The sequence below is a fragment of the Centropristis striata genome, chromosome 18, assembly GCF_030273125.1.
Source record: "Centropristis striata isolate RG_2023a ecotype Rhode Island chromosome 18, C.striata_1.0, whole genome shotgun sequence".
NCBI classification, from domain to species: domain Eukaryota; kingdom Metazoa; phylum Chordata; class Actinopteri; order Perciformes; family Serranidae; genus Centropristis; species Centropristis striata.
The window spans coordinates 8,727,677-8,749,625 of NC_081534.1; the positions used below are offsets into that span (position 1 = coordinate 8,727,677).

Below are 21,949 nucleotides of genomic sequence, written 5' to 3' on the forward strand. Positions count from 1 at the left end.
TCATGTTTCTGACAGGCTTGTGTGACTCTTATGTTGACACCTTCAAAATAAAGTGTTACCATATCTTGCTTAAGTCACAAAGGCATGTTCAAAAATTGCCTAAGTCATTTATTTCTCTAAACTTACATAATGTACACATAGTGTTATTACTATGCCAAAAGCCATCCTTTGTTACATTCCTTTGGAGTGAAATGACCAATAAATGTCATATGTCACACTTTTTTGTGTTTCCTGCAAAACTTGAAAAAATTAGTTAGCTGATTATTTTAACAGGGTGACGATGTGTAGAAGAGGCTGTCAGCAGGATTTTGGCGCCACATACAGGATAAAAGAAACGCGACAGTATCAGAAGCCAACAGACCGGAGTAACCTGGTAACTCCTGGGGACGTTACGTCTACTTAATGCTAAACTTATTGAGAAGGTGAGTAACTTAGAAGTAACTAATAATAGCTAATCTAACTAATAAAAACAATACTAGCGTTATAAAAAGGTTTGCCGTTAGTTTACTAAGCTAGCTAACCCACATCGTTAGCTTATGTTGCTAACTAAACGTTCTTAATTATACGAAGTCATTATGTTTAACATTACATTACTGCAAACTGCGAGGTGTTCAAGATAGTAAATTCACGAATTTCTGAAAAAGTAAATGATTTGTGTTTAGCCATTTGTGCTCCTTTTCTGGCTAGCTCACTGGCCAAAGCTATCATGTACCCATAGACTGTATATACACTAAAAATATATATAAGGTTAACCACAAATATATATAACTACCAGCAGCTAAGGCTAGCTAACTTAGACGATTTTCCCTAGCTAACTTTAGCAAAAGGGGGCATTAGGTGAACTGCAAAAAAAGTGTTGTCTAAAAACAAGATAAAAAAACACTAACTGAGGGAAATGATCTTGCTTCATGGACAGATAATTTCACTTGACAAGATTTCTTAAATTAAGATTGTTAAATCTAGAAAAAAGCATGTTGTATGCTTGAAATAAGAAATTAACTCTTAAAATAGAATAAATTAAAGCTGCAAGCAGTGATGAACTGGCCCGAGCACACAATGAAGTGACCGAGTGCACTGCAAATTATTCGTTTCTTACCAAGATTTAAAAAAAAAAAAAGATTTAGAAGTGTTAGATAATCTATCTTGTTTTAAGTGTTAAATCTAGAAAGAAGCATGTTGAACGCTTAAAATAAGATCTTAATCTTAATTTAAGAAATCTTGTTAAGTGAAATTATCTGTCCATGCAGTAAAATAATCTCCCTCAGATTTAGTGCTTTTATTTTATGTTTTTAGACACCCTTTTTTTGCAGTGTGGTCAGAGTAATATTGGTGAAACTAATCAGCCCTCACAGCATTACAATTCAAAATGTGTTTTTCTACTAAGATTATTTTAATGCTACTTAGAGATTGCTTTTCCATCGTATAATACCATATGAAATGAAAAAGGAATAACTTGTGTAGTTGTAGTAATATTACTATTTTATCAGGTATTGTTTGGTGAAGTCTAGTCTGACTAAAGCCAGTAGTAACATTGTGTTTTTGTTGCGTTCTGTTTGTTTTGTTGTGCTGTAGGGTGATCATCAGCACTGTAAATTCAAAATATAAATATAAAATTCAGGACATTTATAAACATGCCTGTGTGTGACAGGGTAGTCTGCTTGTAACAGACAGCTCATGTGTTTGATGTCTACACATTAGTGTCCTTCTGACAATTAGTGTGGAATACATAAGGGGAGACATGGGCTAGGTATAAATTAATTATTAATTAATGATGGCTGAATTCCATTTAGCTGCTTTGGTTTCAGGTATTGTGCTTGCTGATTCACTGTCACCCTGTCATGGCTTGCTGGGTCACTTAAATAGAACAGATCCATGGTCCAATGTTATTAGCAACACCAGTGCTTTTTATGCTATAACAAGTGAAATGGCTGATTGGAAAAAGGCCTCTTGTGTGCATTGTAACAAAGCTATCATTGTCAGAAACTGAGGCACAGCCCTTCCAGATTGGGGTGTTAAAGTAGGGAAGCAGCAGAACAGTGACATTGCTACCGTGCCATCTCTGTATTCTGTACAGTGATTCAGCATCATGCTGTGTAACAATCTGTCCTGGTATATGGGAAATCCACTCACTGAATATTATTTTGTTGTGATTTGCTGTGGGATTACTTCCATGTCTTTGAATGCCAGTTGGTATAAGGTTCTGTAGCATTTATATAACCAAGCACATGGCTGATAGTACAGGCTGGGGTTTACAAGACCCTCATTTACCAGCCTGTTTAAAATCACTAGATTAAGTCCTCATTCTATATCTTTCTTTAATGTGGAATAGATTTTCTAGTAATGTAATCTAAGCTATGCATTAGAAACATTCTTGACATGATTGCATTCTTTTGATAGAGTGACACTTACTGATCTGAGAAGTGTAGTTTTCTGATGCGGTGTTCACAGTCAATCTGTTTCTATTCCAGGTTTAGCAGATAGGAGAAAATGGATGAAATCGTAAGAGAAGATATCAGTCCAGAAACTGAGAGAGAGCTTACTTTGCCACTCTCTCCCAAGCGACAGAGGACAGATTGTACAGTGACAAACAACCACAGAGGCAGGTTTGACTTTTCAGAGCGATTGACATTTTGGAAAACCACTGGATCCTCTTCACCGACAAGTACCTTGCAGGAGGATACGGGCCTAGTATGCACAGCAGAACATGGTGATACTAAAGATGAAAAACCTCACAAGCAACCACCAGATGCTGATTTAATAATTGTCACTCCTATTACGATGTTGACAACTTCAAACACTGACGATGTACACACAGGATCATCTGAAGTCTGTTTGGTCCGTGTTGAAAGACGCTTCAAACTTCTGGTGAGAGATGAGCAGCCTCCATTTACTGAAAGCGACAACCTCAGCTCATACCTAAAAAATGATGCAGGTGGGGCATTAGCAGAGTCTCACACTTCAAAAGACGCCAGCGCTGACATGTCCAGCCATCCTGATTGCAAACGGCTGGGGAAATCACTTAAAGACGAGCCCCCTGGTGGTTGCAGCCTTCACGATGGAAACGACAAAGATGGGAGACAGGTGCAAAATAGTGTCAGTCAAATCCAAGTATTCACCCTTAGTTTCAGTGATGAGGAGGTTATATGTCAGTCTGATTGCACTTCTGAAGATGCGCAACATGACACTGGTTTCTGTGATAAATTGAGCCAATCTGCAGAGGTTGAAGAGAGTAATCAGACGGGGGATGGATTTAGTGAGAATATTCTTTTCAGCAAGGAAAAGGAGGAGGGTAACAGCCGCATATCTTCCACTGATTATGCAGACTCTAAATCATTCTACTCAAACCCTGAAGAGCAACCCTCTGGGAACTATGTAGAAAGTGTTAAAAATGAGGAAAAAATATTAGAATTGCAGATTTGTGAAAATGAAAATGTTGCCGTCTGTGATGGGGAAACAAAAGGCCAATTTAATGAGAATGGCATGAGCAAGAACTCCATCCCTTCTGCTGCTGAATGTGCCGAGGGATCAGTTGTGTCTTATGATGTGGTATTAGCCCGAAATATTGCAACTGAGAGTGTGAGACTTGAAGCTGACGACTTCTACGAGGCAAAAGGAGAGCATGCTGCTGGCACGATGATAGCCAAAGCTCGGAGTGAAACGGCTGATCACACAACAGAGACTCTGATGCCTGCAAGAATCAGTCAAGGGCCTGCTGGAGGAGATAATGATGCAAGCCCTTTCAGTGTAATTGACCCTGCAATCTGGAGTGAAACTGACAGGGAGGCTACAGAGAAACGCTGTAGCTCAGAGAGCAGTGCAGGTGTAGAATTATTTTCATTAGTGAAAGTCTGCGAGATGGAAACACCTCTTTCACTCTATGCTGACGAACGGTTATCACGGGAGGTTTCAGCACCCAACCAGACCGGGCAGAGCACAACACAGCAGTGCAAAAATGAAGAAGAGGACTTAAGGCAGTCATACACAGAACCACAGGCTTGTTCTGTCACCATCAGCGAAACACACAACAACAAGACTGGCGACCAAGGCAGCTGTCACTGGAAATCCAGACCCAGCAGCAGTCCATGCAGGCCAGCAAAGCCTCCTCCTGCAGGCAATGAAAGACAAGAAAGCCATGATACTATGGGACATGAGTTGAAAGAGCAGGATCAGTCGAGCTGTTTTCCTGTCAGTTCTCACCACCTGAAGACACAGGGGGTTGAATATTTACAGGATGAAATCGCCAGAATGAATGCTGCAACTGAGATAAAAGAAATAGAAGGAGTTTTGACTCAGAGAAATAACTCAGAACATGAGAAACCAGAAAATCGACTTGATTTGGAGGGAAAACAGCTGCAACAAAATGAAAAACATGAAGAAGACAGAACTAAAATGCCAGCAATAGAGGGAAAAATAATTGATTGTTGCAATGTATTAACACAGATTGATGAGGGATGGAGAAATAATCTTGAATGCTTGTCTGATCACCCATACAGTGCTGCAATATCAACAATAGAAAGTAAAACTGATGAAGAAGAAAGAAAAGAAGAGGCCAGAGTAGAAACAGATGTGCATGGTAACCCAGAGCTATTAGTGGAGTCAGAGGAGGATCACTGGCAACAAAGTCAACAGAGAGGAGACATGACTGAGGAGTATATCTGTAAGCGCACAGAGGGCAACATGAGTAACAAATTAACCCGTGCTAGTCCACATAAACAGGAAAACGTGCTCAGTTGTTTCTCTGAATACCAACACAGATCAGAGACATTCATGGTTGAAAATGAAGATGACCTTTTGGCTTTCACGTTTCCCCCAACAAGTGATGCAGTTGTGCCAGGTCCACATGAATTAGTCCATTCACAAAATGCTGACAACAACCCCACACCCCTTGACTGTAATGACAGATTTTCCCCAGTGCCATCTGCCGTCACTTTCAGTGACTGTGCGCCAGGGGGTTTTGACACTTTTGAAAGGATCCAGCTCTCACCAGATGATGATGATGCTGTCCTGAGCAACAGCCCTCTCCTCATCAGCCTGCCCGAGCAGCTGAAAACACCCCAGCAACAGCTTTCCCACTCTGCGCCAGAGGCAGAGAGCAGTGAGCATGAGGAGGTACCAGAAGAGGAGGAGGTGGGAAGATTTGAGAGTCGCACTGAGAACATGGCAGAGGGATTTTCAGGCAGTTATACCAGTTGTAATGAACTCGCAAATTTTATCCCAGAAGTAGATGTCATTACTCCCAGATGGCCAGAGCAACACCCGAACTGTGAGTCATCTTATAATTCATCTGAGGTCTTCCAGGATGACCTAAACCCACAGTCAATGTCCTCCTCTGTTTCCTCTAAGAGCGACAGTCCAGCTTCCGATGAGGACCACAGCCCCAAGTTTGAGATGAAAAAACAATTCGACATGGTTTTGAAAGAGCTGAACTTGTTTTTTCAGATAAGTATTAGTGATTTAGCAAGTGACACTAGAGCATCGTACCCTGAGCAGTATAGTGATTTAACTGAAGCCTTGGAGGGTGATACTTCAAAAGACAAAGAACATCTTTACAGCCCAGAAGTAGGACACCATAGAGACCCATCATCAGGTAATTACAAACAATATAACTCTGCACAATATACAATTCAGTAATTCCAGGAAGTGGCTTACAAAATATATTCCATCACATAACCACCTATACGTTTTTGTTTTTACACTCAAGCTTTTGCTCAAATTGAACAAGATACAGTGGGCCCTATTTAACTAATCTATGGCAGTTATATATGGATTAGTTAAGTGCATGGTGCAAGTGCATGTAGGGCATGTCCATCTCCACTTTAGAAAGTTCAACAGCACATAATCTAGGTGCAAGGGGCAAAGGGCTTGTATTTAGTCTTTTAATTAATCATAAGTGTGTTTTGGGCACAAAATGAATAAAACCAACCAGAGTGTTACCTCCCATCCCCTTTAAAAGCTAGGTGTACCTGCACCTATATATATGGTGGATTCAGCAAATAGGAGAAGCAAGCTGTTTTCAGTTTTTAGTTACAATATGTGGTGCAATTTCTTTCTGCTGCCTTGAAATAGCAAGGCTCTAACAACATGACACGCCCATGGTTGCACAGATGGGCACAAGTACATTAGCTAGTTACACAACATTGGCACTGGGTGTAACAATAACAACAGCCTTGCTCTTAAACTTGAAATGGCAATTGCACTATGGTGTGCAGGTGTAAAATAGGGCCCAAAATGTTAATTAATGATCTTAAGAGGTGTTTATAACGTTGTTTTTTCAGCTTAGGCTGGGTCAGTGAAGCTGTTTCTTTCAGCTTCCTCTGTCCATGCTAAAAAATACATAAAATCATATTTATCAAACTATCAATCGATCTTCTTATCTAACTTCACACAAGGACGCTTGTTCCCAATATGCCACACTATTTGTTTAACCATCTGAGCTATCTCTAAACCATTCTGCTAAGGAAATAAGTGCACTTTAAATTAATTTAATATTATATATATATTATATAATAGGACTTTTCTTCAAATTTAAAAAATAAAAAACAATCTAGGTAATGAAATGGAAGTTGTATTACACAGAGAAAAATTCTCTTTACGTTTTCGATAAAATTAAGTAAAAAATGAACCTCTGACATTGAGATTCAATGCACTACACTGTAAAAGCATTGGTCAGTTAGATAGTTAGATAATTGAATTAAGGACAAACACCTGACTCAGCCTTGTATAATAATGGAATATCTTACATTAAGAGCAAGCAGTCAGTTTTTTAATCCTTTTCATTGACACATATTATACTCAAACAAAAATGCAAGAAAAGCATGAAGGTCCAACCCTGCTCTGTGCCCTAATATATTCTGACTGCATTGTGTGTTGCCTTTCTATTGTACAGATGATGCTAATGAAGACCGCAGGCTGGAACAGGGCGGAGGCGATTCAGTGGTTTCTTTTACCTCTGGCAGCTGCGATGGCGAGCAGGAGGTGCCTCTTGGCAGCCACCTGTGTCAGGAAACATCTGTGTACACATCAGAAAAACACAAAGGTTTGTTCAAAAGACGACCACAAAAAAAAGTATTATATCTTCAGGAATAACAGAACCAAATATCAACAAGTGTCTCTATAATCAGTGTTTATAACAAAGGTGAAATTAACCAGTACTAATGAAAAATGGCAGTTTCTTACCCACAAAAACTTAGTTTAAAGCAAAGTCTGACAAACATTACATGGAATTGTTTAATTAGAGCTAACTGTTCTTTTGTTCTATTGTTTTCAGTTTTTACAGAGTGTTGGACTTTAAAAGGTTAGCTAGGTTAATTCATTGAGGCAAATACAATTACTTTTATTGATTTGTCTTTTCAAAATGACTCAGCTTCCTGTCATGAATGTCCAAATATTCATTTCCCTTCCTCAATAAGCTGCAGCGGAACGATAACACCGCCATGAATGCAAAAATGTTGTTTAAGGGTAAACAGAGGAACAAATAAGGCAGAATTAGCCGGCCCCTCCTGGCTGTCTCTGACTGTCGATATGGTCCTTTCAGAGCCCCGGGAGATGGAACACAAAAGGAAAATGTGGTCTCCGTCCTTCGTGTGTGAACCATTCGTGGAACAACTGAGCCACAGTGAGTTTCATATTGTAGTGGCGGACAAAAGACTGAAAAGCCCCTGAGCCCTTTGTTGATAAAATATGGGGTTTTGATTAACAGTCACATTTGTTCCAAGAATTTAAAAGAAAGGACACTCAGAAATTATTTGAAAGGTTTTTAATGAGCTTACTTGTCTCGTCTTTCAGAGTAATTGTTAACTATTTGTGCTTTATTTCTTACCTTATGGTGACATAATATCAAGCTGAAAATGACAGAAAAAAAATCAAACAAATAATAAACAAAGAGGTATGAACTGCATAGAAGCTGCCTCCACTGCATTATAAACCCAAGTGCGTCTGCTGGGAGTTAAGTGGGCCGGCCTCTGAATATTTAAGAGGAAAGTCAGTCTAACAACCTGTCTACCTGGAGATGCAATGTGTTCACCTTGTCAGTTTGAGGGAATAAATCAGTCTAATAGCATGCCTACTCTCGCCGCACATTGAGAAGCACTATGTTAATCTTGTCAGCTCTGGTAAGAAAGCTGAAAGCATCAGTGTGTCCATTTGTACACCGTGGCTTCTTTGCAACCAGGGCACGACACTAACTCTTCCACCACCCTCCTGAAAAAACAATTTTACTGTCCCGAAGTGAATGTAAACCTTCCCAGAATAAAAATGATGTGTCCTGATTATCATCTATAGTTGTTAGTTGTTTGTGGCATAGAAAAGCAATCATTAAAATGTTGAAGGATTAAATAATTCTATGAATTTACTACCTCTACTGAAAAGAAAAGATACACAAGGAAAATGTGAAGTGAGAGATTCACAAATTATGGAGCCATGTGTTATTACAGTATCTCAAGTATTTAAAAATGGAGGTATTTCAAGGTGCACAAATATGGTACTTTCATTTTGGTCACCCTCCAAATTGATACAGTAAAAATGGTTGATTTTTAATCAAAAAGACCCGCCTCCTCACTTGCTTTAATACCTCTGTAAGCATTCTCATAATTTCATAGTGTATGATCTCAATCGCTAGTTTCAAGCCTTATATACAGCATGATGTTCATTTGGTAAATGATGGTCCCGTTCATAGTAAAATAGACGATAAAGTCAGGTATGATTTAAGGCGGGGCTACCTGGTGATTGACAGGTCGCTACCATACAACAAATGTCTTGTTCAGTCTGATTAAAAGACACTCTTAGGAGTCGGGTGTTTATTTTGAATAACGATTTCCCCTTGCTTACCAAGATAAACTAAACTAGCGTTACGTCATTCTGGCTCCTGGCAAACTATGTGGCAGCAACCATTAAACCATTAACCATTAAACCGTTAACCGTTAAATTAGAGTATCGCATTTGGCCAAAATGCTAAATGCGATACTCTAGGCCAGGGCTTAGCAACCTTTACTTACAAAAGAGCCATTGTTGGCCAAAAACATTGCTAATAGTGCTTAATGAGCATGTATTAATATGATTTTGTCTTGATATCTTTAATATGATTGCAGCGAGGACCCAAGTGCAAATGAGAGGCTGAACACCAAAAATATCTATCTCAGGAGATTTGGAGTTAAAGCTAGCCTAGCTACGGAAACTCGCTGACAAAATTTAGAGGTTTGCGACCGACACCAATGATAAATTAAAATTAACATATAAAGTAAAAACATATTGATTTTTTTTTGTCACAGCCACAGGGAGCCACTGCAGATGGCCTGAAGAGCCACATGTAGCTCTGGAGCCGCAGGTTGCCCACCCCGTTCTAGCCTCAAAAACTTAGCCTATTGACCTATTGTTATACAGTCTATGATCTTTGTGGTCAAACCAGCTGATGCTAAAGGTGGCGAGTGGGCAACTGGTTAGCTGTTATCTCCGCTCGCCAAACACACTACAGTGCTCTGCTGCCCACTGGCTGCTAACAGCTAAACAATGTTAGCCATCCTTACAGTCAGACTGTTCAGTCAGTGCTCAACTCAGTTGGTCTTCAAACAACATTTTATTGGTTTAAACTTAAAATATACTGTCTTAGTACATTTTTCAATTGAATATATGTCAGAGAGAATTACCAATTTATCACATTCTGTTATATTTATGTTTTAGACAGTGTCACTTTTTGGGAATCAGGGTTATAAATAGATACAAAATTCCTTTTAAGTTTGGGCAAGCTCTCAGTTATTTTCTACTCTCCTTAGGAAGACAGATTTTATCAAATGCAAACCCAGTGTATGTAGGCTGCCCAGCCATGCAGGACTGGTGCATCCTGTTGTTTTGTGTGTGTGCAGGACAGCCGGAGCAAGCCAGGAGACTGGAGCCTCTGAGAACCTGCACACGGCCAATTCGGGTTGGACTTTCAAAGAGAGCCAAGACCAAACACCTGCACCGTCCCCACCCCTACAAATGAACACTGATGCAGTCAAGGTGATGTGTCTGAGTGTTAACAAAGCTCCCCTTGGTTGCCAGGTTCAACAACTGAAATGTTATTTTCTGCTTTACAGTTGTTCATAGATTTCTGGTGCTTCTTCTCTCAGTTTTTGTGAGTGAAAGTTTGAATCCCCAAAATGCTCTGTCTCATTCACACATTTTACACCCTCTCAGGATTTTCCCATATAATCACAGTCTGCTGCTGAGCTGCAGCAGCTGCAGAGTAAGTGCCTTGCCGAAGGACACCCTGACAGTATTTGTTAATGAAAGAAAACCTGCTTCCTGTCCACAATTGCCCTGCAATAAAAATATTCAGGTTTTAATATTCATGCCTTTATCCATCTATTTATATATTTATTTATTTATTGCCTCGTTCCAACAGAGACAAGGGTTTTAAATTGTATCTGTTCTTGTTGGTTGTTATTTATATACCACTTATAAGTTCATATTTAACTTGTTTTTACATCATTGTGTTGTCCATCCATTTTTCAGTTTTCTTCTATATAATTGGTTCTTATGTGTTCCACTGTGGGTGTGTTGATACAGTATGCTACTTGTTCCTGTGATGTGTGGGTGTTTTCAGTCAGGGTAAATGAGCTCAGTATGCTCTGTTACTGTTGTCTTGTGTTTCTACATTAAACGGGTTCACGTGTACTGTATGCAGCATAACCTTGAGCACTTCTGTGGGAGGTTAGCTGGAGTTGAATTTGAATTAAATAATATAAGTGCATCTAAAATGTGTTTTTCATGTATATACTATGCATTGCCACCTTTAGGCAAAACATATCCAAGCTTGTTATTTTGAGAAACAGAGAGAATTCACTCAGGTTTTGTTGTTCTGACACAAGGATACGCAACATATGAGCTGATATTTCCTCCCATGTCACTAATCAACCTTCCAAAGCAAAACTTTTTTGTTTGTTGTAACTCAAAATTAAATTCACTCTTTTCAAAAAACTTGGTCAGCGAAATGTGCTCTTTGTTATTGTAGCAGACAAACACACGACACAGCACAACATAATAATAAATATTAATGAGCTAATTGCAAATTAATTCCTTCATATCTTTAAACTCGCTGATAAAACTATTGCTTATATTAGAGTGGTTGCTGAAAAGCTGCCAGTGTGTTAGAAATGCAGTTTCCCTCACTAAATGCTTAATTGAAGGTTTGAGATAAAACAAAAAGACAGTGGAAGTGACACCTCAGGTCAGGTTAAAACGATTGTATCAAGAGCGCTGTTCTGGTTTGTTTACCTTCCACCCACAGCTTCCTACGTGGGAAGTGAATCGGTTTGTTTTTATTCTGAAGTCAGGCTCTTTATTCTATAACATGGAGTGCAAGTTGGAGACAGATCCAGTGGGTAGTGGCAGGGGAGAAGAACTTCACTTCACCTGTTTAAATGAACCTCGATGTTGCTACAAAAATATTATGGGTCTCATGACGGAATGGTGCCATGTTATTTTGCCCTCCTTCCGGACAATATATCTTTTTTCGAAGAGGGCAAAGTAACACTCCCAATATTTGAATTAAATTTGGTTCTATGGCTACCCACAAGCCTCAGCTTTACAGACATGCCCACTTTATGCTAATCCGTAGCAGTTTGGGGCAGAAAGCATGCAGTTTTTCTCATGCATTTAAATGTGTTATTTTGATTTTTTGTATTTGAATATTTTTTGCATACCGGGGTCCCTAAACAGTTTTGGAATTGGGAATGACTGGAAAGCTGAGATTCTTGTGGATTCTATTCATGCGTGATGATGTTAGTCCCCATAGTGGCATTTCTTCTTCAATTGACCTCGCTGTATAAAATGGCCTGTGAATAAAGTGACCGCTAGGATAAATCGCATCCTCATGAAACTTTCCAACCACAAACTAGAGATGTAAGGCAATCAGAGCATGTTGTCAGTGCTAGCTTTTTTTCACTGTGTTTAGTATTTAATGTAACATTGTTCCAAACTGATACAACAGAAGTGAAAACAGAATGAATGACATTAAGACATCAGTCACATGTAGCCTGCTGGCCAAACCTGCCCTCTCAGCTATTTTGTGATCTGCACTGGTTCATTGCCTTGAAGCACTATTTTTTTAATCAAACAGACTGAATAAACAGAGATTGCATCACATATTTTTTTTAAAAACAAAAAACACTAATTAGTATTTTCTCTTAAATCTAGCTCCAATTGTTCCCTTTGAGTCCCCTCAGTGTATTTTATCAAAGCAATGCAACCAGTTGTTTTTTTGTTTTTTTCCCCGGACTTTGGAATCACACTGTTTTTCATGTCCAGATCACATCTCTGAATTAAAATAATAGATTTTTCGAAATATAACAGTTTTTTGGGGGGAGCATTTTGTTTCATTGAGCAAGGTGCCTCAGCTGGCAGACAGGCAAGTGGAAATCAAAAAGAAACAACACCACGGTATGGCTTTCCAAAAATAATTGGATTCAGACACTACACATTCAATCTGCCTTTTTAATCAGGCACAGTGTGTGAAGGCTGGGGGAGTTGAATTAGATTTTTTTCCAGTTGATAATGACTTTGTCAGTGCTAGCTGTGTCTGCGCGGTATTTGCCCAGTTTGTTTGCTGATTTGTTGCGGGGCTTAATCTTCACATGGATATGGATATTTTTTTCCCCTTTATCTGAAAGCCTATTCCACTCAGCCATTTATAATAACAGTTTTGTTTTTTATTCCTAAAACAATTTTATTCTAGCAACTTAATGTTCCATTCGTTGTCTTTAACGGGATCAAATTTCCATCTGCAGTTGCTGGAGCAGTATTTCATCTTTTGTTATTTCTCATTGATTACACACAAGCCAGTAATCTCCTGGTTTTAGTTACACTTCACTTGAAGTGCAGTGGAGTGTGTTACCTATGCACTATTCTTACATAATTGTCACATTTCAAAATTAAAGCATGAGGAGGCATTGTAATGAGGGTGGGAAATTAATTCCAGACAGTTTTACAGTTAATGAACCCGACTATTATTATGAGGAAGTCTGTCCTGTTCTAAAAATGTACTTGGCCTACATACTGTAGGTACATTTGAAAGTAGACTTTGTCAATTTGGAAAAACACCAACTGCTGCAGCGAGTGGATGATATATTCATCCATAATAGAATTCATAATAAATCCATTATTAAGTGCCTGTGAACCCTGTGAGATGTTTGTTTTATAATGTTTTTAAATATATAGTATATTGTTAGTTATTACAACCTGCTCATAAAATATTTATTATGATTTCAAATGAGAACTTTTCACACATATCTTAATGAGTCTTTTACATTGTACATATAATGTGTTTCTAATTATTGAAATAAGGAAGTGAAGAGGGCAAAGTGTTGCATTCTGGGGTGTGAGCACAATTTCAAGTTGCATAATAGAGGTCGGTTTGGTCGGTAGAGGTTGTTGTAGAAAGTCTTTAAAGAAAAACAACTGACGACCAGGTCGATTCGAATAGCAGCCTTGTGCTGGATTTATTGCAAGTATCAAAAACAGATTCAGATGCCAAAGGTGACAGACGAATCCAAAAGTCAGAACAACACTGCCCAAGACAACACCCTGTGTGTCTTTTTTATTCTGCAGGTTTGTGTGTCATTGTTCAACATATTTGATGCATATTTAAACTGCTATATGTCAGATATTTTAATACATCTTCAAATTAATTCTACGACAAAGTCAATTTGACTATTTAACACATTTAAATCCAGATAAGCTGTGTGATAAAGATGGTGCAGGTGGCTCTGTGAGGCTCTAAAGCTAACATTAGCATGCTTACAAAGCTAACATGCTGATCTTTAGCATGAATAATGTTTGCCATGTTCAACACCTTAGGATGACTTACTATACACTATGCATTGATTGTACAAAATGTAATGAAAATCCAGCCAATTTAATGAAAATCCACCTAATGATGGCCCGGTGGCACACCTGGTAGAGAGCGTACCTTAGAGCAGGCGGCCCGGGTTCAAATCCAGCTCGGAGCCTTTTCCTGTATGTCTTCCCCTCTGTCTCCCCCTTCACTCTGTCTCTGTCAGTAAAGCCCATAAATGGCCAAAAAATTATCTGAAAAAAATGAAAAAAGAGCGAGTTTATAAGGGACTACCACCTTTGCAAGGTTTCAGTCTTGTTACACATACATATGCTTTTAAAACAAGTTAACTGTCGTTGATCAAGTTGTATGAAATATTGAAATACAAATGCAGACTTTCGTTGTCTTTAGATGAATAAAAAGGCAAATTTCATCTTAAATTACATACAGTCGTGGAAAAAACTTATTAGACCATTGTTTTCTGCATTTAATGCCTGGTACAACTAAAGGTACATTTGTTTGGATAAATACAATGATAACAACAATAATAGCTCATAAGAGTTTAATTTGAGAGCTGATATCTAGACATTTTCCATGGTTTTCTTCATAATGATTTTGGTTGTTATTGTCCAAACTAATGTACCTTTAGTGGTACCAGGCATTAAAATGTACAAGAAATTTAAGAAAACAAGGGTGGTCTAAAAAAATGTTTTCAATCTAACTAAGTGTAGCAGAGGTTACCCCATCAGCTTACTGAACAGCATTCAATTCTGAAGGAATAAAGAAATGCAGCTCCTTCAAAGTAAAAGCACAGCAAAATGGCCTCGAGACCCACTTTTGGGTCACGACCCCACAGTTAAGAAATAAAGATATAAGGATGTAAGTGAATCTTTTACCATGATATGTAAAGCTTATACTTTACATTACACAATTGGGCTGTTCTTTAAGATTACATCAGTATGTAAGATGGTGACCCTGGTCCATGTTGTAGCTATCCTTAATAAAAATACATACCTTTTTTGGTCTGAATTGGTGAAAGGAACTCAAACGTGTAGTTAAAGTTCTGAATTTTCAAAACTAAACAGGTTGAAATATATTTCCCCCTAACAACAGTTGATGCTGTAGAGCAGGGGTTTCAAACTCGCGGGCCAGTTGCGGCCCTCGTGACGATATTTTGTGGCCCCCACCTTGATATGAAAGTTTAATGCGAGTTTTATATGAATGGCACTTTACCGTGTTGTGTGTGGAAGGTCCCTTTAATTACTTTTGTGTCTTTTTTAAATAATTGCGTGTCTTTTTTAAATAATTTTGTGTCTTTTTTTTAAATAATTCTCTGTCTTTTTTGGTAATTCTGTGTCTTTTTTGGGGTAATTTTGTATCTTTTTTAAATAATTTTGTGTCTTTTTAGTAATTTTTTTCTGTCATTTTGTGTCTTTTTGGGTCATTTTGTGTCTTTTTTTGTAATTTTGTGTCTTTTTTGGTAATTTTGTGTCTTCTTTTGGTCGTTTTGTGTCTTTTTTTGTAATTTTGTGTCTTTTTTAGGTCATTTTGATACTGCCTCCAGCGGACCCCTTGTAATTTGAGTTTGAGACCCCTGCTGTAGAGGGTTAATTTTCTTTCCCTTGTGCATCACATGTAATGTTAGCTTTCCTCTAACTTCTGCTTCTAACGTCTGCTTTCTGTCTTTGTAACATGAAAGAGACATTACAGCTTTAAGAACAGCGAGGAGACTTCAAAGGCTCCAGTGAAGCCAGAACTTATCTCTTTTTCTTTTAAGTTCTTACAAAATTACTCCTCCCCCTTTTCACAAAAGCTTCACTGTATAATTCACTTACAACAAATTATGATCTGCCAGCATAACCCAGGGATCCAAGATGTAACAATAACACAAATGAAACCTGGCAGTGATTTACATTCCTGTATTTTTTAATTTCCTCCCCACCAGTAAAATTAAAGGGATTAGACATGCACACATTTGTTTATTTTCATTAGGCGGAATGTAAGACGGGCATTATCCCAGCGTGAGAGTCCAAGTAACGTTATTATGCTGGTGGAAAGACCCGAAAGATGCAGAATGCATACACTTCCTCCTCCTTTTATACCCCTTGAATCATTTGCATGGTTCCCTTTGTGTAGGAAGAACCACTGTGGCCTATTCTTAGAAAGCGTATTACTGGAAAGCTAGAGGATAATTAATGGGTATCATCCAATATGCTTTCAATCTTTCAAAGGCGAGCAAGAGCAGTTATTACACGGCTCTGAATTTTGACATCTTTAGCCCGGGCTTCTTGTGAATAAAGAGAGAATGTAAGCGATGAAGACGTTAACAAGCAAAGAAATATGTCAAATTTTAAAATAATGGCTTGTTTCTCCTGTGCAAAGAAAACACAGCAGCTTCTTTCTTCTGTTACAGCTATTATACACCGGGGCCTGAAGGTATCTGTCTGTATCAAGAGGTTGTTTATATTGTTGACAGTGTTTCGGTTCAGGTTGAAGCATCTTTGCATTATTATCAAAGGAGAAGCTGTGGTATCAAACTGTCTGCATCTTTCCAAAGCAAACAAGCAGGGCTCAGGCTCTGAGTTTGCCTTTCACACACATTACATCACTGTATATACTCGCACACACAAACTAAGCCTGCATGTATTTGCTGCCTTTTTCAGATCAATAGCAATCACTGAGCCACAGTAGCAGAATCAGATGATCGACTGGGAGACTAAAAATACACTGGAATATCCATTGACTCTGCACTCTACTGAGTTCACTGCTGGACTATAATGCCATGAAAGTGACCAGAACTAAAGACCTTTGGTTCTACAAATGCCATTTCATGGGTACTTTTATCATACGTGCATGATACACTTCTTTAATAATCTGTTGGGATATCAGTGAAAGGCAGCTCTGGCAGAGAGCCTGTTGTGGACAAAAATAGTGTTCAGTGGGGGTTTATGAATTTAAAGTTGTTGAATCACACTTGATTTATCTCTCCCAACATCTAAATAGCCTCAAAAGTGGACCATTTGTGAACACTCGAGAAGCATCCCGCTGCTGCTGCGCTCAGGTCGGCCACAGTAATCTGTACTTTGGTCCAGAGCAGAATGAAGGGTGGCGGGCCCAGAGTAAGGACAATAAGAGGATTTCACAGTCCAGTGTTAGGACACAACTTTGCATTATTGTTTTGCCCGTTTCTGAAAAGCTCCAATTAAATGGACTGGACAGGAGACCTGCCTGAGCACAACAAAACAACAGTGCTGGTTGAATACACAGGAGGCGTGCTGACTCATGACTAGAGCAGTAGTTCTCAACCTTTTTGAGTCGCGACCCCCAATTTAACATGCATGTTGTCCGCGAACCCCGCTCACTGAACAGAATTTCACACGCACAGTTCAGATCACCCAAAAAAGAAAAAATGACCTAAAAAAGGAAAGAAAATGACCAAAATAGACACAAATTGACCACAAAATGACCAAAAAAAGACACAAAATGACTAAACAAAGACACAAAATGACCAAAAAAAGACATTAAGTGACCAAAAAGACTAAAACACATTAACACATGAATACTTTAACACAGTGGAGACAGAGCTGACTTCCAAAATGATTTGGCGACCCCCAGAAACCGTCTCGCGACCCCAATTGTGGTCCCGACCCCAAGGTTGAGAATAGCTGGACTAGAGAGGTGGCAACCACCACATCTGTCCTAAGGTTTTATTAAAGCTCTGCACACAAAATAGTGAACAACACTGCTCTAATAATGCAGAATGTCAAACATGTCAATGCAGACTGTTAATACTTCTCACCATATGTTGCGTGAAGATTTAAGAGATTACTGTAACCTTTAACCTCATGGTGCACTATAGCAGCACTCTGTGTCCGGTCACTCAGTACTCTCTATAGACACATCCAGGGAAGGACTGGAGGAAATTAAATCGGCATTACTGCAGTGGCCTGCCACGATGAATTAATGCAAGCTGTACTGAGAAGTGTACAGTTTCCTTCTTTATGTGAAACATTACTTTCAACAACCATGTCCAGGAGTTGTTCCACCATGTTAGCCTTATAGCTTCCGTTAGCTAAGTTTACACTGCTGAGCTGGCTGATGTCCAGCCTGTCCTCCTGTCAAAACGTCAATATAGGTACAGGCGGCGGAAAACAAGCTATATTTATTAATTTTACCGTCCGCTGTAATTCGGCCGCTACCATCTTGCTGACGTAATATTGATTGACAGACAAGCGAAGTTTAACCCATAAGAACCCAGACCTATTTATCCTTGAACGAAAATTATGGGGGATATACCACAGACCATGTGTTTTTTTAAAATACTACCCCTAAATGTCAAAGATCTGCGATGTGACATATATGTCACATTGGGTGTTTATGGTATTTATTTTTTATGATATTTCTTACTTTAATATAAATAAACTCAACACCTTTTCTGTTTACAGAAACAGAAATTTGCCTTTTTCTCTGCATCTCCACAACACATATTTAAATTGTGACATTAATAGTACAATAGTGTAACAACCAATTATTTTTCAGATTTGGTTTTAAGTAACAAAATAATAATAAATAAAAACAAATAACAAACCCTCATAGGGTTAAATGCAATAAAGGACACTCTAACGGATTAGAATTGTTAAATGGGTTTAAACTACTTTTTTAGATTTCTGTTTCCAGTCACACCCAGGGTGTTAAGTATGTGTCGCTTTGGGATTTAATAAGGTGAAGCATAAAGCTGAATATAGGAGATTCTAGAAGATTTAAAGTGTTTGTTACATCCATGTCAACGTGGGTTCTTATGGGTTAAAAGGGCGGATTCCCACAGTTGGTTGGATGCTGGTGGTGGACGGGTCAAACCAGCAAATTACTTTCATTAAGTTCGCGTCCCGTGTGAAAACAAAAGTAAACCATTTTTATCTTAAGTTACGCTCTTCACGTACGTTACCTGAATCATGTTTTTGAACATTATGTTTTTTGCGTAAATTGTGGCAGTCACGTGACCCTTGTAACTACTTAATTTTCGGCATTTACATACATGTATTTACTGTTTAAACTTTAAAACGCCTTACCAGAAGTTTTTTTGCCCTAAACCTAGGTCAGTGGTTTTACAACATAAATCCACAGAAACTGCAGTCTTTTTTTTACAACATGTGTGTATTTTTAGTACCACGATACGTGCCTACATGCTGTTATTTATGGTACTGATGCAACCTCCTCTGCCATTTATGTTGGAGAACTTGTGATGTTACTAGGTAAACACAAACGGGGCTTCAGTGTTCCCACAGAATTAACCGTTAACGGTGTCGTTATTGTGAAATATAACATTAGTTGCTGTAAGCAGGGTTTTGCCTGTGTTGTTATAACAGCATTCTAACCAAGTGTGGAGGTACGACTAGTACAGTGAGAAAATTATTTAAAAATAGGTTGCTAATCAGACAACTTTGGCCACCAATGAGAGAAAATATGTCGTCATCTTGACCAGCAGAGCAGAAATTGCTGATCAGTCATGAGTTAAATGTTTGTACATGAGAACTTATTTGCAAAAGTGCTTCCATCTCCCATTATGCGCATTAATAATTTTTTGATAAAGACAAAAACCACCTCAAGCAAGCGTAAAAACTTTAATGGGCATTTTCAAATTATTGTTTTGTTTTGTTTTCTTCGAATTTCTGAGTTTCCATCAATCTTTTCTTGCAAATCTTCAAAATGTGCATCGAAATTTGTTGATGCACTAAGTTTTATTATTTCGGAGATGATGTTGCCAATCATATTCATATGTGCAGATGATTATACATTAAAAAATAAACTACTTGAGGCTGCATGTGAAAGATGTTTTACAATCATTAAAAAGGATTTCCACCTTTAAACACCTGCCAAAAATCCTTAAATACAGCAGTGGGTTGTCTTTTTCTGGCAACTAATTGCTTGAGTGGTTTATTGGTCAAAGGCCATGACTACTGGTAAGATTTCCCTTTCTCCAGCTAAAATGACTGCTATAAGTGCTATTAAGTCACATACCATGCTTCTGAGGTGGCTTTGGATGGATGAGATTAAATGATGGCTTGTTTGTCACAGTAACAGTGTTTTGGCTTTGTAGGTCAGAAGTGGACAGCTCCTGCCGTACCATTAATCATCATTAGGCTCCTTAACATCAGATGCTGTTGTGGGCATCAGTAAAATGTGCTGCTGAGCGATGAGGCGGCTGGTTATTTTAGTGAGGCGAAGGCCAGTTGAGTGTGTGGAGCCTGAATCAGGGCCAGGGCCTATCAGCTAAAAGAACGTAGGTGGGGCCATTTAGTAATGGCCTGAATTAACAAGTGCCAAAATCTCTCATAATTCCATTATGGTACTTCATTACGTACATGCTGCAGTACCATTTCAATCCACCCACACTCTGAACACTGGCCTCTTGTATCCCAGCTGTCTCCAGGGTTCAGCTTTGAAGCTAAATACTGTACGTTGCTATTGAAATATGCAAAATGTAAAAAATAATCATGCTGTTATACATTGGAATGTGTGGATTCGACAAGGATTTGATTGACATGTAAAGTTTTCAAACTGGGAACTGATTTTATAACGGACTGATTAAACAAGAAGCTATTCAGAGTGTGTGTTAGTGCTGAAGCACAGTCACTGAGCTGACGTGAAAATGAGAGGCTGTCATAAAGTCAGTGCAGCCAGTGACTAATGGCTGTCTGCCTCTCAGCTAACCCTACGGGCACTAATCTGCAGACGACTAGCAGGGGAATTTGTTCCGTCATTTTAGAAGACCGCAGTTTGTGCCGTTAATCTGTTTAAAAACAGCAACTACTTTGATGAGCTGCTAATATTAAATTATATGATGATATTAAAAGACAAGTCACTTATAATGAATAAAAGAGTCAGGGTACATCCTGGAGAGTCAGCTCCTGTGGACTCACTGTCACACAAATATTATAATGTTTTAAATAGGATGCTTCTTCTACAGTGAGCCGATTGAACACAAACCTTTTTCTAAGCAGATAAGTGAACATTTCCAAGACAATATTATCAAATATTTCATGGCTGCCATTCCACTGTACCAGTCAAACCACAATTAATCTGTTTATTGTGTTCCTGTGACTTTTCCACCAGTGAGGAAACGCTGCAGAGCTCAAGCTTAGCGGTGCAAGCACTGTAAGAAGACGTGTTATTTTCTTTCAGCATTTAATCAGATTTAGGCTTTTTCTCTTCAGACACTGTCAAGCGTTATTTTTTCCCCCAAGTGGATTCTCTTTGAAATAGCTTGGCACCATTCTCATAAATATGCCAAGCCAAGAGTTCTTGTTTGTGAACAGCACTTAACTCAAGCTGCGGCCTCCGTGGTGGAGGAAATTATAGTATTTGGTCTGAATTTAAACTCTGATGCACTTTTTGGGGACATTAGGTCATTGCAGGGACTATTAGGATTCAGCATGACATAAATGTGAAAGAAAAAAAGTGGTTTCCAACAAGAAAACAAAAAAAAGAAGAAGAAAGAAACAAGTTGTGGCATTTTTGTTCATGCCAATGACAGTTGGTCCATCACATCAATTTTGTATAGATTGCTGTAAAAAAAATTAATGGTTGCCAGACAATGAATCCTTATGATTTTGGTGCCTCCCAGACTTCTTGTAGCCCCATAATAAGGTTGAAAATGTGGTTTTGATTGAATCATCTCACTAAATATTTGAAGGATTGATGTAGGTGACACTTATGTTCCCCTAAGAATGAACTATAATGACCTTGAGCTCTCTACTTTTCCTCTGGCACCATCATTCATTCATTCATTATCCCTAACCTAATTAGGGTAGTGGAGGGGGCTGGAGCCAATTCCAGCTGACATGAGGCCAAAGGCAGGATACATCCTGGACAGCTCGCCAGATTATCACAGTGCTGACACATAGACAGACAATCCAGTGCTTGTATTCACACCTACGGGCAATTTAGGGTCACCAATGAATCCAACCTGGGGAGGAAGCCAGAGAACTGGAGAACCAACATGCAGACTAAGACCCAAGACTGCAGAAGGGTCTCAGGTCCGAACCAGATTCAAACAAGAGGCGCGTTTCCATTGGGCTAAAAAGTGACCGCTGGTAAAGTTTCAGGCCACGTCCTCTCATATGGCCATATCACTCAACGTGT

At 38.8% G+C, this 21,949-nt stretch overlaps 1 protein-coding gene across 2 annotated transcripts; it reads left to right on the forward strand.

Annotated features, from left to right (window-relative positions):
• The first annotated feature begins 212 nt into the window (after nt 1–212).
• LOC131991718 (uncharacterized) lies at nt 213–10,321 on the forward strand. 2 transcript variants are annotated; one of them, XM_059357223.1, is made up of 5 exons: nt 213–422; nt 2,469–5,587; nt 6,887–7,036; nt 7,535–7,615; nt 9,858–10,321. In XM_059357223.1, exons 2-5 carry the CDS (start codon nt 2,488–2,490, stop codon nt 9,974–9,976), a joined length of 3,450 nt encoding a protein of 1,149 aa, XP_059213206.1. In that variant the 5' UTR covers nt 213–422; nt 2,469–2,487; the 3' UTR covers nt 9,977–10,321. The 2 variants fall into 2 exon arrangements, with proteins under 2 accessions (XP_059213206.1, XP_059213208.1); XM_059357225.1 differs by lacking the exon at nt 7,535–7,615.
• Nucleotides 10,322–21,949: the final 11,628 nt, after the last annotated feature.

Coding starts and splice junctions, on each gene's coding strand:
- LOC131991718 (XM_059357223.1), top strand. CDS start 2,488: ATGGATGAAATCGTAAGAGAAGATATCAGTCCAGAAACTGAGAGAGAG. Junction 5,588..6,886: donor CCATAGAGACCCATCATCAG/GTAATTACAAAC, acceptor TCTATTGTACAG/ATGATGCTAATGAAGACCGC. Junction 7,616..9,857: donor CGTGGAACAACTGAGCCACA/GTGAGTTTCATA, acceptor GTGTGTGTGCAG/GACAGCCGGAGCAAGCCAGG.